At 47.3% G+C, this 17,183-nt stretch overlaps 3 protein-coding genes across 11 annotated transcripts in view; 1 reads left to right on the top strand and 2 right to left on the bottom strand.

Annotated features, from left to right (window-relative positions):
• The window catches only part of LOC144113185 (protein regulator of cytokinesis 1-like), a 290,994-nt gene that overhangs the window by 227,798 nt on the left and 46,013 nt on the right, over positions 1-17,183 (bottom strand). The window lies entirely within an intron of this gene.
• LOC144110353 (uncharacterized) lies at positions 6,055-8,931 on the top strand. The gene is made up of 2 exons (XM_077643236.1): positions 6,055-6,063; positions 8,287-8,931. Exons 1-2 carry the CDS (start codon positions 6,055-6,057, stop codon positions 8,596-8,598), a joined length of 321 nt encoding a protein of 106 aa, XP_077499362.1. The 3' UTR covers positions 8,599-8,931.
• LOC144113189 (uncharacterized) overlaps positions 11,729-17,183 on the bottom strand; it is a 52,252-nt gene continuing 46,797 nt past the window's right edge. For all 9 annotated transcript variants that reach the window (XM_077646142.1, XM_077646138.1, XM_077646141.1 and 6 more), the window contains 3 exons: positions 13,777-14,221; positions 12,006-12,158; positions 11,729-11,913 (listed from right to left, as the gene is read on the bottom strand). The gene's annotated coding sequence lies outside the window, so the exon portion shown is untranslated. The remainder of the gene's footprint in view (positions 11,914-12,005; positions 12,159-13,776; positions 14,222-17,183) is intronic.

Here is a 17,183-nt window from a genome sequence, read left to right as displayed (position 1 = left end):
AATACTAATAATACTCTCACGGAAACACTGGGGCTCCGATAGGACATGTCTGTTACAAATTTATCGCTCTGTAGTACGCTCTACCATAGATTATGGTTACATAGTTTATGGATCGGCGAGACCATCGTACCTTAAGCGACTGGATCCAGTACATAATTTCGGCTTGCGTCTTTCCACTGGTGCATACAGAAAGTCACCCATAAATAGTCTGTATGTAGAAACTAATGAGCCATCACTTAAAGTCAGAAGAGCCATGCTCACATGCTCTTACATTTTAAAAATCCGTTCACCATACACACATATTTGTTATCCCATCGCTACAAAGTGCACATCTAGAATACTCTTTAACAATAAACCGTAAGCTACCAGGCCACTGCTCTTGCGATTCGAAGAGATGCGCCAGAACCTCGGCGTACTAGACATGTTGCCAAGCATTGCTCGAAGGCGAGGTCCACTGCCACCATGGTATAATTTCCCTGAAATCTGTGATTGCACTCTCACACAGTTTCGCAAAAAACAAATTCCGGAAGAAGCTATAATGCTAGAATTTCTTACACTCAAGGAAAAGTACAGTAGTTTGAAAGGATATTATACAGATGGAGGGGTCAAAAACAGAGTCGTATGTTGGAAGCGCAGTGGTAGAAGGAAATTGGGCTTCCACAGTGTGCACACCAATCTTCACTGCCGAATGCTACGCCATCTGTGTAGCCATAGAAAAAATAGTAAAGGAGAACCTCTCCAACAGTATTATTTACACAGACTCGATAAGTGTGCTTACAGCCCTTCATTCCGGAAATGCAATAACTCCGCTGCTTGGCGACCTTATACACAACATTACAACAGCCATAGCAAAAGGACAAAACATTAGACTCTGCTGGGTACCTAGTCACGTTGGCGTAAAAGGCCACGAAAGAGCAGATTTGCGCGCTGCTCAAGCTGGTGGCAAGCAAATTAAAATTGTAAATATCCCCAATAAAGATTGCATAAAATTTCTACATTGTATTGGAAGGGAAAAATGGCAGTCGGCTTGGAACAACTAAATAAATAACAAACTACATCTAATAAAACCAATTTTGGGCCAATTGAAGTCATCTGTGCACCAAAAACGTTCCAAGGAAGTCCTTATCTGCCGTCTCTGTATAGACCGTTTACAGCGCGCAGTTCTTCCGTTTGAGACCAGATGGCGCCACAGACGCGCTCGGAACACGGCGCCATTACGGACCTCGTAAGTCGCCGGAGTGTACGCCTCGATGCAGTAATGGAAATATCGCGGGTGGCTGCCGAAGTGTTCTTTCTGCGAAGATGGGGAAAGGCAGAGGAAATACGTGCTTTATTGTGGATTGCAAGAATTGCGACAGAGAGTTAAAGGTGCAGGATGCGATCGTTTGCGAGCCTCACGGAACCGAACTGCACAAGGAAGTACTGCCCCTGTTCGCGCCCGTTTGCCATGCATCATTTCCGAACGGGCGAACGCGACAAACACGTCCGCCAGTGCTAGATGGCCAATATAGAAAGAAAGGTTACGATCTTGAAAAATCTGCGAGGGTAAGTGCGCAACATTGCTTCATGATCAAAGTGTTCCGCCACCGAAACCGTCACTTCGTGCTTTCAGTTGCTGTGCAGTTGCGCCTACGTGTGTAGTGAGGCCCCATTGCTCGTAAGTTAAGGTGTTCGGCAATTGTAGTAACAGCAGCGCCGGAGGCCAGATCAGGTACGGAAAAGAAGGACGACGTATGCTCCTACATGCCGCTACTGTAGATCGTGCGCTGCACAGCCGTACGAACGGACAACGCTTACCGTCCGTGTATTGTATGCCGTCTTGGTGCTACTCTTGAACTTCGCTCCAAGTAGAGCGCTTTTCGTGGACCAGATTCGGAATACAGCATTTGCGTTACGGCTGCTGGGCTGGATGATTGCCACTTCCTCGCGGTCCATGCGAGACAGCCACTAAAAGTTACCCCCAGGCCAGCGCTCAGAGAGAAGCTGATTACTTACCACCAACGAGACCTCGAGCATTTTCATGTCCGCATATCGAGAGTGGAGATTGACATAATTATGAACTTCGTTGCTGTGCGCGTTATAACAATTATATCGCGGAATCCTTCGAAACGATTGCGCGCCAGATTGTGAAGGCTGCTTGATGAATGGTACTGCTATGCATGGTAGTTAACATTTGTGTGTCTATTTATTTTTGTCACCTTTGTGTGCTTAACAAACCAATAGAAAATATTTTCGGTTTCCTAAGCACCGTTAACAGGCTGCAAACAAATGCGTACGATGTGCATGCGAGCGTTTTAGAGCGGTGTCTGCGTGCATGTACAGAATACTACAACGACCTGCGCTGCCGCAGAAGCATTAAACCTTGCCGTTTAAGATAATAACAATAAAAAAACATTCAGCAAAGCCTTCTGCGGACGCAAAGACAAGTATCAGGAAATCCATCCATCGGCTGGCTATGAAACCGGACACCGTTTTCAAGGCCACAAGAGATCAAATTAGAGTTCTCACGTGTCCTTCGAATCTTTGGACAAACCATACTGTCTCCTTCCCACTATTTTACAACCGTATCAGCCGAAACACAGCCTGTTGGAACCGAACCATCAGACGCGGCAGCCGTCGCGACGAGGCGCGCTCGGAGCAGTCAGGAGGCGTGCAATGGCGGCGTGCTCACGTGACCAAAGATGGCAGCCCCCATGATACGGCGCTGTAAAGCGTCTATAGGCCACACACACATTACGCACAACTTTCCGCTTACAAAAAAAGACAAATCAGTTTCTACATGTGGAGATTGTGGGAAGCCTGCTAGATTCCCGCCGTGGCGTCTGCGCGGCATATCCCGCATCGCTCTCTTTCCCTTTCTCCCGCCTCGGGTGGCGGAGAGACGGCTGGTGGCTAATCGCTGTCATTCGGCCGCAGCTCCGCCCCCGGCTTCCCAAGGGCCTTTGCCATTGGTGACTTTTGGCGGGAATTCAGGGCCCGTTTTGGGTGGTCGCGCGGCGCGCGACCGTCCGAGCGGGGCCCAGGGAGAGAGACCCCCTCCGAGACAGCGTAAGGTGCGTACGTTGCTGTTCGTCCGGGCCGGCCTCTGCCGTTCGGACCAGTTCATACTCGAGCTCGCCAGCGTGGGTCCTCGATCCGCCGCGGCTCGAGCCTGTGCAGGGGTCCAACGACCTCTGACAGGCGCACCTTGCGTTGACTGCCCACTCTCTCTCGCAAACGGCCCAACGGCCGACACGAGAGAGATCACAGCACTGCCGCGGGGACAATCTCCTGCAGCGGCGTGCTAGCGGCGCGCAATTCTCTTGTTGCCCCGAGCGCGCCCCTGGACGATGTGACTGTTGAGTGTGTGTGTGTGTGTACCGCTGGAGGACGGCGTCAATAAACGTCTCCTTTGTGAACTTGGAGGCCTGTTTCTTGCGGCAAGCCGCTCTCCTCTCTGCAGAGGTTGAACGCCGCCGCAGCGGTGCCCCAGGGTGCGTGTGGTGCGAAGCTCGAACCCGCGGTGGGTAGTGGCCTGTGCCTAACTGTTGCGTGTGGTGACGGCTGATCGGGGCCCTTGGCTTGCGCGAAGCTCGAACCCGCGGTGGGTAGTGGCCTGTGCCTACTGAGAAACCCACAAGATGAACTTACAGTTAATCACATTTTATTTTCATGCTCGCAAATGGAAAAGCCAAGAAAAGAGCGCTTTTCTCCATACTGTAACCAATGCATCCCTTTTCACCCAGCACTGCTCTTAGGTGAAAACGCAATTTTCGACATGCCTTGCGTTTCTAGGTTTTTAACAGAAGTTGGTGCCGTTAAAAAGATGTAAAATATGACCCAGTGTTCCGCCTGATGCACCTCAGCCACTTTCTCATTCCCGAAAAGGGCTGCAGTTTTGTTTTTGATTGGAGGGGGGGGGGGGCTCCAGTCCTTGCACAGCCAAGGACGGCTGATCTGGTTACCCGACCTCCTTTGAAACTTTTAATACTAGGCATTTATCAATGTTTGTCTCCCAATACTAGGTAGGAAGAAATAACTGTAAGCTTTCTACACCGATATTTTTTTATCTTCGTAAAAATTTTCAGAAAAATTCACATAACTTGAGCTTGGCGCATGATAGCCTTAATTGCTTATGCGCCATTAAACCCAACAAAACACAAAGATAACAATAGCGTGCACGCTGTTACTGTTAGTCGGGCATAGCTTGTTTTTGTGTGTTAAGTACGGAGCGTGGGAGCCCCGTTAGCAAGGGACCTCTCAACTCGGTTGCTGGGCAGACTCCGTTTATTGCAAGAGCAAGGAAGAGGGTGCGGGAGAGAGAAGAAAGCGCTTCCGGTGTCATGCCGCGCAGACGGTCAGAGGGGGATTGTCCTCTTGGATGGCGCCGCTAGGCTCGGGTGTCTCAGCTTGCGCATCGCTCGTAGGAGGTCCCTTTGAAGCTGCCGGCTTGCATGCACGAAGGAGGCATGGCAGATGGAGCGGCCGTGCGTCGTTTGGCTATGCTGTACACAGCATTATATACCACAGATTTTGCGCTGTGTGAATGTATTTGATAAAAAGGGTCACCGCCATTCCTAGATTAAACACCTCACCTCGAATGGGATCGCGCTAGAGTACCTGCTACTTATTCTTTATTCGTTAATGTTCGCCCAGATAAAGCGTGCATCGAGGCGCCGAACGGGAAAATTCCATTCGAATAATTTCATCATATATTTTGAATACACCGACCAGGCTCTACAGCGGCTCCAGAGCTAAGCGAATTCTAACACTGAAAGCTTCCATGAATTTTTCGTTAATTTCGGAAGCGATGGTGCGGGCTGTGTACGGCTTTAATCCATGCATTTTGATTAACTTGTAAGTTGAAGAAATAATGACATCTTGAGTGCATTGTGATGCGACACGATTGGTAAACAGCAAAGAAAAATTGGCTGTGGTTTAGCTCTGGTTAAACCTGGTTGAATTGCGAAAGCTTGCTAAACTTTCGCCTTATAATTTAACCGTTCCGAAGCAGTAGAGCAACTAGATTCAGATATAGACTCTTCGTCGGTAACTTGGCCATGGCGAGACTGATCAACCAACGCGTAACGCACCGCTATATATCCCAGTGAAGCCGCCACGGAGCGAGCGCAAGGCAAGGAGGTCGTCATATGCGTGTGGCCCGGGGAACGACGGGAGCGTCACGGAATCGCGACGAGTGATGTGTGTGGCGGATGCGGTGCAGTGGAAACACTAGAACACCTTCACAGTGCCGCGTTCGCCGATGCTCGTCGCGATATGCTCGCGGCCTATAGGGCGCAGGGCATACTACCGGACTCCATCAAGATGCTATTGTGGCCGCAGGGCAGTGCGCGCACTCGTGAGCGAACTTCGGTGAGCCTCTGTGCATTCCTCGAACACACGGGCTTGACGTCCCGTCTGTTCTCAGTCAGGTAGTTACACGCACTGACCGAACGCTCCGCGAGTTCTACCTTGAACGATTAATAACTGGACGCCCCACTCCAGTTGTAGGCAAGTGCTGCGCGCGTTTTAATCCTCTAGAATGAACTATAATCACGCGCACGACCTAGACACATTTCTTATTGTGTAAATAGTTTGTACATATTACTTTTCTCCCTATCCTCTCTTCCTGTCCCCTCACCTTTCATTTAATTTCTCCATTCTGCCTGCTATCCTTTATTTCCGCTGCCCCAGCTCAGGTGCTTCAGTATTGATGGCAGATGCCGGGGCTAGCAAAAATCTTTTCCTTCCTTTTACTATTATTTTAATAAAAAACCACTACCACCACCACTTCGCGCAGTGATCGCATGGCCTTGCAACGTCACTGCCCTCTAGAACAGTCGACTTGTGCGACTAACGCAGGGCATGAAACCGCATGATGCGCGGCGCCGCGGTGGCAGGTAGTTATCGAATGAAATTTGATGGAATTAAATTGCCACCTACCATGATGGGCAGGTTGTGATGACGTCACAAGTTCACGCCACCTATTGAGAGTAATACTTCTGTTACAGACACGGGACGCGAAATCGCACGATGAAGTATAATGCTCTCATTTAACAATTACGTTTTTGCGCAATGGGTGCAGTATGATCTGCCCCTTATGGACCACCCTATGTTGTCACCTGCATCCGTCCCGAGTCTCTAGCGGTTTTTCTTCGTTCTGTCTTACCAAGTGGTCTACAACTATATCTTCATATAAGATCTGCTAAGCCCTTCGCGCCCTTTTCCATTCTATAGACGAGGCACGGCCCTTGCTTAGAAGGCTCTTACTGTTCGAGGTATACGGATATGCAGTACCACGGCATATAGCATCAGTGGTCGTGTGGTTGGAGATATACACTGCCCCTGAAATCCCAAAAGAGTAAGATTTAGTCGCTCCACCTCCGAGAATGGTTTTCTTCCACCACTAATATTCACTATTTGAACGTCCAAATTATGAAGGAATAAAATTTAAAAAATCATTACCTCTACATTATACCTGTTTAACTATTCGCATTCAAACCCAATATCATAATTTTTACCTCGCTAAAATTTGAGAAATCGGTCGGTCGCCATTGGTAACTATTAGCATTTGATCCATTTTTTTGCAGCTAGTCCAAGTTCTGTGAACAACCAAATCGAAGGTCTCGAACGAATTCTAGGGCCCAGCGACAGTAGACCTTTATGTCCAACAAATGCATTGTTAACTAGTCCCAAAACAGCTGTCAGAAAATGATACAAGGAAATTTTGAACGCTGGCTGAAAGTCACACAATCGTGCCCCCTTTTTTCTAGACAGTTTCCTCAATGTGACGCGAAATGTTTTGACTGGGAAGCACTGGCTACTGGCAGCATGTTGACATCAAGGCTTGTATGCAAGCACTGTGTAGTAATGAGTACAAGGAGTGGAAATAGCATGTCGTGAACCCTCGACTCCGGGCATTAAATGGTTAATGTGGACATTCCCAGAGGACGCACTGAATTGGATTTCGAAACACCAGCATTAATGCAGGCACTGCATAACCACGGTATAGAAAAGCCATATGCAAAGGTGTTAGAAAATATAGAGACTACACAGAGACTATAGTCCTCCTGAGGGAGAGTGATAAAATACCTATCGAGGAAGTGTGAGTCAAGGTGGCACGATCTCGGCATTTACCGCTTGTTTACAAGAGCTTTTAAGTGGGTGAGGTTGGGAAGATCTGGGTATAGAAGTTAATTGAGGACCCTTCGGCAACCTCAGATTTCTTTAATCTATCGCCCTGCTATTCAGGGTGCTATACGGTTCTACACAAATTTTAAAAATAGCCTTTTTGAGTTGCGACGCTTTTTTCGGCATAGAATTGTCAGCGGTTTAGTACATCAGAATACAGCTAGGATGTGCTAACTAGCAGATTGGTTAACTAATATTGAATAGCTAACATTTTAACTATTACTATTAGACTCCTTAATTATTGGCAGGTGTGTAGCCCACCAAAAGCAATACCGATACCAGTCTTTAGTATATCAAAAGTGTTTACCCTCGGCGCTGTGGCCCAACAAATTTTGGCTATTTCGACGAGTTACGTGCACCGGAGAGGTTGCTTTGCCTGCAAACTTCTCGAAAACGCAAGTTTTTAGGCGCCATGTAGCCAAAATTTCCTCGGCCACAGCATCAAGGGTAACCACATTTTCAAAATTCTAAAAACTGATATGGATATCACTTAAGGTGAACTACGCGCCAGTCAATACTTAAGGAGCCTAACAGTAATAGCTCAAAAGTTAGCTATCCAATACATTTAACCAGCCTGCTACTTAGCGTATCAGTCTTATTCCGATGTACTACATCGCTGACAATGCTATGCAGAAAACAGCGTTTTAACTAAAAAAGCCGTATTTTAAAAATTGTGTAAACTCTTAGGTGAAACATTAACTTGCGGCAAGAGCTGCAGTGCGTGATTCAGGATCTAAACACTCAGAGGAACGGTGCAACTAAAGAACTCCAAGAAATTTCACAGAAACCGGGTTAAATAGATCAATGGGAGAGGCCTTTGTTCTGCAGTGGATGTAGTTAGGCTGGTGATCATTACCTAACCGAGTGAGAGACTGCACTACACCTGCCTCAGTGGCAGCGAATCGTACGGTCCGTTGGCGATGCTTGCGGTGTGTAGTTTGACACCGCAGTAGATTGTTACCCGCGGTCCACTCACAAGGTGGTTGTTCGGTGTAAAATTAGACAACTTTAGGTGCAGGCGTGGGAGAAAGTTTGGTGCTGTTAATTACCTCTAGTTAATTCACAGTGAAATGAAAGGACAGTCAATGCACTCTGCATCCAAAATCTTTTTTGCAGGTGCTCGCCTCCGACAGCGCTTCGATGGCCTGGCTGCCAAGCTCTGGTGGTGAGGTGTCGAGCGGAGCCATTCAAGGGGGCGTGACTTCATCTGGAGAGCCTCTCAACATTGGCCGTGGCCACCACAAGGGCAATCTGACCATCGGCAAGTTCCACCCGTCTCACAAGACCGTTTACGTACCTTTCAGTGGCGTCGAATATGGTTACAGTCAGTACGAGATACTGGTCCACGAGACAATCAACTTCCGAGAAGCAACGAAAAGACTGACAGAGTTCCGGGGAACACCGAGTCATCCTCCTGGAGGCCGCTGACGAACGGTCCTTAACGAATCACAGCACTCGTTTTGTGAGCCCAGACCAAGTCTAGGCAATGCAATGTACAGTGCTGCACAGATGTGGTAATTGAAGGCAGCCTGTGTTCACATTATCGTTGCATTGAGCAAAAAAAAATACTACAGAGCTTTCTTGCTGAGTGCTGCTTTGCTCTTCCTACCTGGGCTATATATTATGAAGAAAAAGAAATCCACTCGAAAGAAAATGACATGTAACGATGGAGTGTTTAATGAATGCTGTCAAGTGTAGTTTTTCTTTCAACCTACCGCATGTTGATTGTTCGTTCGGGCCTAATTGAACGCATAATCTATATCCAGGCATATGAATGCAGGTTTTGTTCAGAAGAAAAATAGTTCACTCAGCGCAGCCGTTTCCTTTTTTTGTGTGTGATCTTTGTATGCCAAATACAAAAATAAAATGCAAGGGCAAAGTAATGTCAGATGTGAGCCTAAGATTGGTGTGCCACAGTTGCAAAGCTGCTTTCTTGGTACAATACTTCCAAAGAATGCCTATTTTCCCTCCCCAATTATGGAAGAGTTGTCATTCGAAGTTACAAGCTATGATGCACATCACCAGCTGCCAAAAGCAAGAAAGCTTTGAAGGTGTGCAAACCATCATACCATCATCTAGAAATCATCTAGCAAACCATCATCTAGAAATGAGAAAAAAAAACCTGCCATGAGGAAATCAAAAGCTTACTAGGCATTCTTTCACATCCACGAGGAGAGCCTTAAAACGTAGTGCTTTATAGATTCTGGAGCAGTTAAGTCTTCAAATGCTTAATGAAAGCGATAGCAGAGGGTCGTTAACACCCTTGGACTAATCCCACGCCCTGGCGGTTTCATCGGCCGGCCCATCGTTGCGCCGTCTAAAGAGCAGGCAGTCAGGCATGAAACGTTGCGAGCACAATCTCCATGCTATGCTACGTTGTGAGTATTATTTAACCATGAATACATCTGCAGTGATGACAAGATTTGTTCCGTGTAGAAATAGAGCGATGAAATATAATGTGACAAAGGGAAATCAGAATTATGCAAAGTATAATGCCAAAGGTGCGAAATTTACTCCAGATATGCTCACAGACATACTGTAGTTGGACCAGATAAAATGGGCCGCACACCAAAATTTTTTGCAACTACATCCTAAACAGATGCGGCATTCTCTAGCTGTTGATGCATACAGGCATTTCATACAGCAATAGCAGCTTTAGGGGTGACTGCCATTATTTGTGGCAAGTATTTGATTGTAATAACTTTTTTTAGCAATCCAAACAACTCTAATACATCCATTCTTCTGTCTTCCTTCTTTTTTGTGCTATCATTATCACTCTAAACTGTGCGGGGTGACGCATCTGCCTCCGCTAATATTGTGATTAGCGGTACAATCCTCGTGCAAACTGCTCTGGTTAAAGTGCTCATGGTCCTTGATAAAACATAAAAAAGTGTGATCTTGGGCTTGCTTCAGCTTCAGATATGGTGACAAGTTCACATTCAGCAGTTAAACTTGGATGGTCCGCTCAGACATTGTCGAATTAAAATCTGCATGGATATTGAACACCACGGCGAAAGGCTGTGGATAGACTTGAGTGCCTGCGGTTCTTCAACATGCACTGACAATGCATAGCCGATGGGCGTTTTTTGCCTTCGGCTTTTCTGAAACTGCGCCTGGCATGCCAGGAGCTCCATTCCAGAAGGAAGTGCAAATGACGAGATACAAAAGGCTTAAACCACACAGCTTCAACAAAATATTAGGTTCAAGCAGGGCACAACACCGCCTGTAAAGTGCCCATGTAAACTCATTCGCTCCTTCCGTTTAGAGGTATGACGTCTGTATGACGTACGCTCATTGGTACACAGAGCACTGCCAGGTACCGTGTGCCATCTCTCTCCCCCTTCATGCTAGTCTTCGCTATGCTGGCTCTGAACACCCGCTTAATAATAATCAGTTTGGTGCACCTTGCGGTCCTGGATATCTAGTTAACCCGTCATCGTACACGACTCCTAGCGCCCCCGTAAGACAAGCAAAAGAAAATGGCTGAGGTTTAACTCCATTATCGCTAATGAGACGAGCGAAAGACCGGCCTCCATCACTCCGCCGAGTCAAGACCGAACGGCTCCGACTGAAGCGCGCCAATCAAGTGGTCACGTCACGTGGTATAGCGGAGGCTCGGCGTAGCATTGAGCGGCGCGGCTGGCGTGGCGGAGCTCAACTACAGCTGTGGCCAGTCACGTGGTATAACGTCAGGCGTGTGAGGCCTGGCTCAAGGTCAAAGTGAAACCTTGATGACCTGAAACTTTCAGCTTAGAGAGATAGGAGCTGTTGCTCCAAAAGGAGCCCGACCTTTTTCACTGCAGCTCTATCTACTTGTCAAAGTGATGCAATTCTGTAGCCGGCTTTGGGGAGGACGTAAGTGTGAGGCTGCCTTAACCAGCACTGGCGCTCAACTTAGGGGCTCACACTGGGTTACCAAAGGCAAGAGCTCTGTTCCTGTAGGCATTTTTGCAGTCATGATCGTTCACCAACTAGCTAAACTCGCTGGTTTACTGTTTTACTCCTGTAGGCTGCTCAGTGAGACAGATGTTCTCCCCAAGGCCGCAAGTCGAGAGAAAACGAAAGAAAGAACTGGAACTGAGGCCAAGCGCGAACATTGAATATTATTTGAATGTCTAGGGCAGTTCCTAAGTAATAGCTCACCAGTATCCAACCGTGCACAGCCGTACGGCTACAGAAAGAAGCTAAACAGCATTTTCCGAAACTTCGCAGTTGATGAAAAATTCGTCCTGACATGAAGATCGAACACGCAGCCACTTAATGTCCATGGCAGGTAGTCTACTATCTCAGCACACCTGAAAGCCTAGCAGATGGCAGGGCCAGTCAGTGTGGATCAACAATTTGATGGGCTGAGCACGGGTCATGCTAAGAGTAATTACCCCCTCACTGTACACTTCATTCAATGCCAACGCTATATTAGCAGGGCTAACTGGCTTACCTCCAGACGTCGCACACTCGAGAATAGCTTGCTTGCGCGGTCCATGATGCTTGACATTACTTCGCTGGTCTTCCACAGTGGTCTTCCTACCATGAAGGCTATCAAAAACTCAAGCCCAGATATTGTTGGGTGGGTTTTTAATAATGGTTGTCCTTACAAGAGTAGTTGATACAAGAGTAGTTACAAGAGCAGCCAAGAGATATGCTTGGCAATGTCAGCAAAGAGGAACGTCTTGTCAGCATCGTGTTAAGCAGTCGATCATAAGGCTCCAGAAGGTCGTGCATGGGTGTCTGCATCTCGCGGAGCTGTAGGAAACATCATGGCGAGAAAATGCGCTAAACGTGAGCTGGTTGTACAATGAACTCGTCCTCAGCAAAATATCAGTGTGATTCATTACCCAGTGGCTTAGTAGAGGTGCGGGCATCAGGTGGTAGCGCATGGCTGCAATGAGCAGCTCCTTGCTCTCGCTCGTGCGAACCAGCGGCTCCTCACCCACTTTGGATAGCAGGAACTCTCGCCGCATCAGTGGTAGGCAACAGCATTGCAGCAGCTAGCATTACAGAAATGGAAGCATCTCAGCACCCATCATCAAGCTTAACAGTGTTTACTCACACAAAACTTGTCCAGCTTTCTTTCACAATCACTCTCTTCAAACTCAAGGTTCGACTAGCATACGCAACAATTCTGGACAAAATCATTTTAAACGAGAAAAATTTATGAACGCAACTTGTCATGCTTTTTTTCACAATCACTGTCTCAAAACTCAAGGTTTGACTAGCATACGCAAAAATTCTGGACAAAATCATTTTAAAACGAGAAAAAGTTTATGAACTTAATTTTTTCATACAAAATTTCAGTAAAACAATCAATATATCCGCCGATCACCCGTCCCAGTCTTTTTGCTATTACCGCTTTTCCTATAGACAAAAGCATTCCCTTTCGTGTTCCAGTGGAAGTCTTAACTGTTCGATGTGATCGATGGAAACATGCTAACATTCTATTGTTACACGTCAGAAAAATGGACCATTACCTTCAATATTTCCACAACAGTATCTTACAATTTTTCAATATTCAAAATCTTTATCCGAAAACGTTGGGCATGTCGGGACATGAGAATCAATTTATAAAGTGCTTGGCAGCCAAAGAGGAACCGATGTGTCCTGCAATCTAACAGACTGCGCAAAGGAAATGCATTTCTGCGAATCAGGTAAACGGACTTTGCTGTACAAAGCTCAATCACTTATGTTAAGGTCAGCCAATAGAACTTGATTTTGTCAAGTAAACGCATCCACAGAATTCACTCCAAAATAATTTTAAACCAAACGGATCAGAGGTGTCTTTGCACAATGCTTAGCGGCTGACCATTTGATAGCGGCGCTGTGTCTGCACAAAATCCAAGCAGAATAAATTAGTACCAGTAAAAGCGGATTATCAGCTACATTCTTGATTTTTGCTGGGATGTCTCATTTTCCCAGAAAACAAATTTACGTCTCCATAAATCTGAGAAGCGACCTTAGTTCGTGCGAATCCCGCCACGTGGCACACAGCCTTGTACGGAAGCAATTGCCGCATCGACTTGGCTTCACGTTTTCTCGATAACACCAAGGACAGTGTTATGCTCTACTCATCGTTTTTCTTGTGGCATATATTTATTTTTACATGCTGACGCCTCGCATCAGGATATGGTATAGAGGATTCTCAACAAAACTGGACTGCCTGCACGGAGAAGGATTGTCATAGTTTAATTTCTGCCTCCTTTATCACTTGTATTATCGAGCGGTCACTTCCACGAGAGCTGCCCACTCGTGTCCCAAAGAATGATAATAAATGGGTGTTGATCTAGACTCAGAACCAGTGGAAAAAAAAAACACTCTGGCTTGTGCATGGTCAGTTCTTCAACTAGTACATTACGTTAACAAGTAAACCAAACTAGCTAGTCAATACACTGCAAAAGTATGTAACGAAGGAACTGCTATGTATGTGCACAGCAGCAACGCCCCCATTCTACGCATCGTGCCATATCTTTGTATTCTGGTCACTTAACAAGGCCCTGCAGCTATCGCCACCTTCTCAGCAGCAACCAAAACTCAATCCTGAATAAACCTGATCGCCTTTTTGGTTCTGACTTCGCACAGTGCCCAAGCATGTCAGAAACGATAGATGCTTACTTGCGGACAACTGGAGACCAAAGGACGCAAGGCCTCTGGGGCAGTGAACAAGTTGTCTATTCCAGCGTCACGGGCACTTGCGATGAGCCTCTTCAACTGCAGCTGGCTGGAGATGCGAAGCCTTTCCCAACCTTCCAGTTAACTCTATAGTCGGAGGTCGCGGTGGAGGACGAGATCATCTACCGACCGGAACCAGTTGACCAAGTTGACGACGTAGTAGCTTTTGTGCCCAGTCACCATTGCGTGAGCATCGGCGAGGAACTCTGGGCGGCAGAAGTGGACGGCGGGCAAGAGTCGAAGGCAACACAGGCAGCAAAAACGGCCGCAACGACAAGGTCTCCCGCAGAGGACGTCACAACCAGGGGCATAACTCTCGGCTGTAGAATGTGGTCTTCTAAGCCGCAGAAGTGGCCCAGGCCACCCAATTCGTGCATCAACTTGAGGTCTGCAGTGGGTAAGAGAAAAAAAAATGATGGTTGATTAGCGTAGTTAGGCGAGACAAGAATTAGGTGCGCTAGCAGTTCGGTTTGCACTTCCATTCTGGTCTTCAGATAGAGTGTTCACGGATGGCAGTTGCTGGGATAGCGATAATGGGTTAATGTTCATATATATGCAACAAAGCGAGCCATAAAAAGAAAAATGATAAGTGTAACATAGAAGAGGCCTGAAGAGGGCAGAGTGCGCGAGGGGACAAACGCAGGTTAATGACATCCTAGTCGAAATCAAGAAGAAATGGGCTTGAGTAGTGCATGTAATGTGAAGGGAAGATAACCGCTGGTCCTTAAGGGTTACAGAGTTGATTCCAAGGGAAGGCAAACACAGCAGGGGGCGGCAGAAAGTTAGGCGGGTGGATGAGATTAAGAAGTTTGCGGGGATACAGTGGCCACAGCTGGCAAAGGAAAGGGTATAGCTGGACAGACATGGGAGAGGCGTTTTCCCTGCAGTGGGCATTGTGAGGCTGATGTTGATGGTGCAACGTTCGCTTAATCCCGTGTAGCTGCTGCTCCCGTATGTGGCCTGTGCTGCGTCGCCTTGTGTTCCATTCCGAAAGTCAAGAATTAAAGGGACACCGAGGAGAAAATCAAATTTTGTTTTTAGCAAAATCTGATAGTTCGGCATTTTATGGCTTTGTCGCCACTAGACCGGGAAGTGAAAGATGCATTTATTTCAAAAATTTTTTGGATTCGAAGTTGAAAAAAGTTTTTCCCGCCGCTTCGATTCAAACTCGAGAACTCTTATGACGTCACGGTGAGCTCTTACGATGTCACAGGGAGGAGTGACGTGAAGGGTGATGTAAACGCAGACTCCATGATTTCTGGTTGCTACCAGTGTGGTCTAGCAGCTGCCGAAATGAAAGCTACCATCGCCGCACATTGAAGGCATCTATCGGGGGTCGCTGCCGTCGCTTCGTTTACGTTTGCACCGGCATCTTACCAGCGTTACAATAGATCCCATTACCAAACCCAACAATGTAGCTCTCTCAAAAACTCCGGCCTGCATTTCAGCGACCTCAGCCCCGCAGAGCGTGCGATGCTTTTGAGGGAACACAGGTTAGGCGCCGGCGGGTCATTTCCCTCTTCCGCCTTGAAAAGCCGTTGCAAATTAAACATCATAACCCCAGTGCAGGGAGTCATGAGGGGACAGGACAAGGTCGGCGCGTTGCGCCCATCGGAGGCTGGCTGGGGCTTTGGGGCCAACGGATTGTGATTCCTTGAACGGCGCGGTCGCACAGTGCAGCAGGCAACCTCGAAGTCTCTCACGGTTGCAAGGACCAGGTTATTTATTTATTTTTTTGCCACAAAGAATGGATGGGTGCTCAAGGGTGCTCGCGTTTAAAGTTGGTGGCTAGAAACTAAAGCCGACGCATGCCACTTCAACGGCTTCCGCTGGATCCAACGGGTCTACTGGATCGGGCTCTCTAGCCCACATGCATGTACCTTTAAATGTGTACTGTGAATGGATTAAATTAGCCGAGAGCTCGAAAAGAACAGCTCCGTCCAACTGCCGAAGCTATTGAATTACGTCACAATGTGCACCTCGCCGCGGAGCCGAATCGGTCTGGCCAGGCCGGCGGCGGCTGGCGCACTCGGCGCGAAATAGAGACATGCTCCAAGTCTCCGCCAGTGTGATTATAGTGCGCTGAAGCCGCCGAAGGCGTCGGCGGTCAAGTGCAGTTGGAGTACAGAGAGTCTCATTTTGGCCGACGTGACGTCGCCGTACAGCGTGCACACGTTACGCCGGAGTATAAACGTGCCGTAACAAAGCCCGTGCTAAACAACTAACAAACGTATTCAGTGGCGGCATCTATGGGAGCCACTGAAACCCCCGCCCACTCACTGAATAAAAAAAAAATCCTGTGCAGAGGCTCGGAATCTAACCAGGGCCTTTGAGGCGGAGATGCTACCACAACAGCTCGTGAATGCACTCTTCCGATGCAGAAATCTCCGCACTTTCGCTACGTATATCCTGGCCTAACACAGGTAGGCCATCAGCAATTTTTTTTTCTTAACTGCCTTGTACCTCGTCTCCAGTCCCTAATAAACGATTTCTGTTAAGTAGTTTGAAGTTGACTGGCACAGCCGGGAATGTTTCGCCGGGCGAGCGTGCGAACACACAAGTGCTCTTTACACTGCGAACTGCCTTGTACGATCACCGACCATCGTGCCATCATAGTTTTTCATCGACTGTGGCGATAATCGGACCAGCCTTAAAAGGCTCCTTCAAGGGTTAACTAGCACTTGAAGTGGCACTTGCAGTTTCTCTGCTGTTTATTTATTTATTATAGATACCTCAAGGGCCCTTGAGGGCTTTACATGAGGGGTGGGCTAACAACCTGGTGTTAATAGAACATAGTTTCGATGGCTTTCTAGAAATGGGCCGGGTTTGTAAGAAGGATGGTACTGGTGGGAAGACTGTTCCAGTCACGCGCTGTTTGGATGAAGAAGGAATGAAGATGGGTCACGGTGCGAGCAGGAGGTGGGTAAACGGCCTTGTGGTGGCTTGTGCAGGCTGAAGAACGATGAGCAGGTTGGATAGGACAGTTGTGAGTAAAGTTATGATATATTTTGTGATACAAGCATAGCCTTGCAACAATACGGTGTTGCTTGAGGTTAGGTAGGCATGCATTATTTTTCAGGGAGGTAACACTGGTGGAGTATAAGTAGTTTGAGTAGATGAATCTAACGGCGCGATTTTGCGCAAGTTCAACACAGTGGGTTAGGTTAAGTTGAGCAGGGTCGCAGATGGCTGATGCGTACTCTAACATTGGCCGAAATAATGTTTTATAAGCTAGCAATTTAACTGCTGGTGAAGCTAGACGTAAATTACGACGTAGCTAGCCGAGAGTTTTGATAACATTGTTAATTATCTGCGTTATATGGGTAGACCAGTTAAGGGTACCCGAGATG

Source organism: Amblyomma americanum, chromosome 1, assembly GCF_052857255.1.
Source record: "Amblyomma americanum isolate KBUSLIRL-KWMA chromosome 1, ASM5285725v1, whole genome shotgun sequence".
NCBI classification, from domain to species: Eukaryota; Metazoa; Arthropoda; class Arachnida; order Ixodida; family Ixodidae; genus Amblyomma; species Amblyomma americanum.
This window is presented reverse-complemented; position numbering and strand designations above follow the sequence as displayed.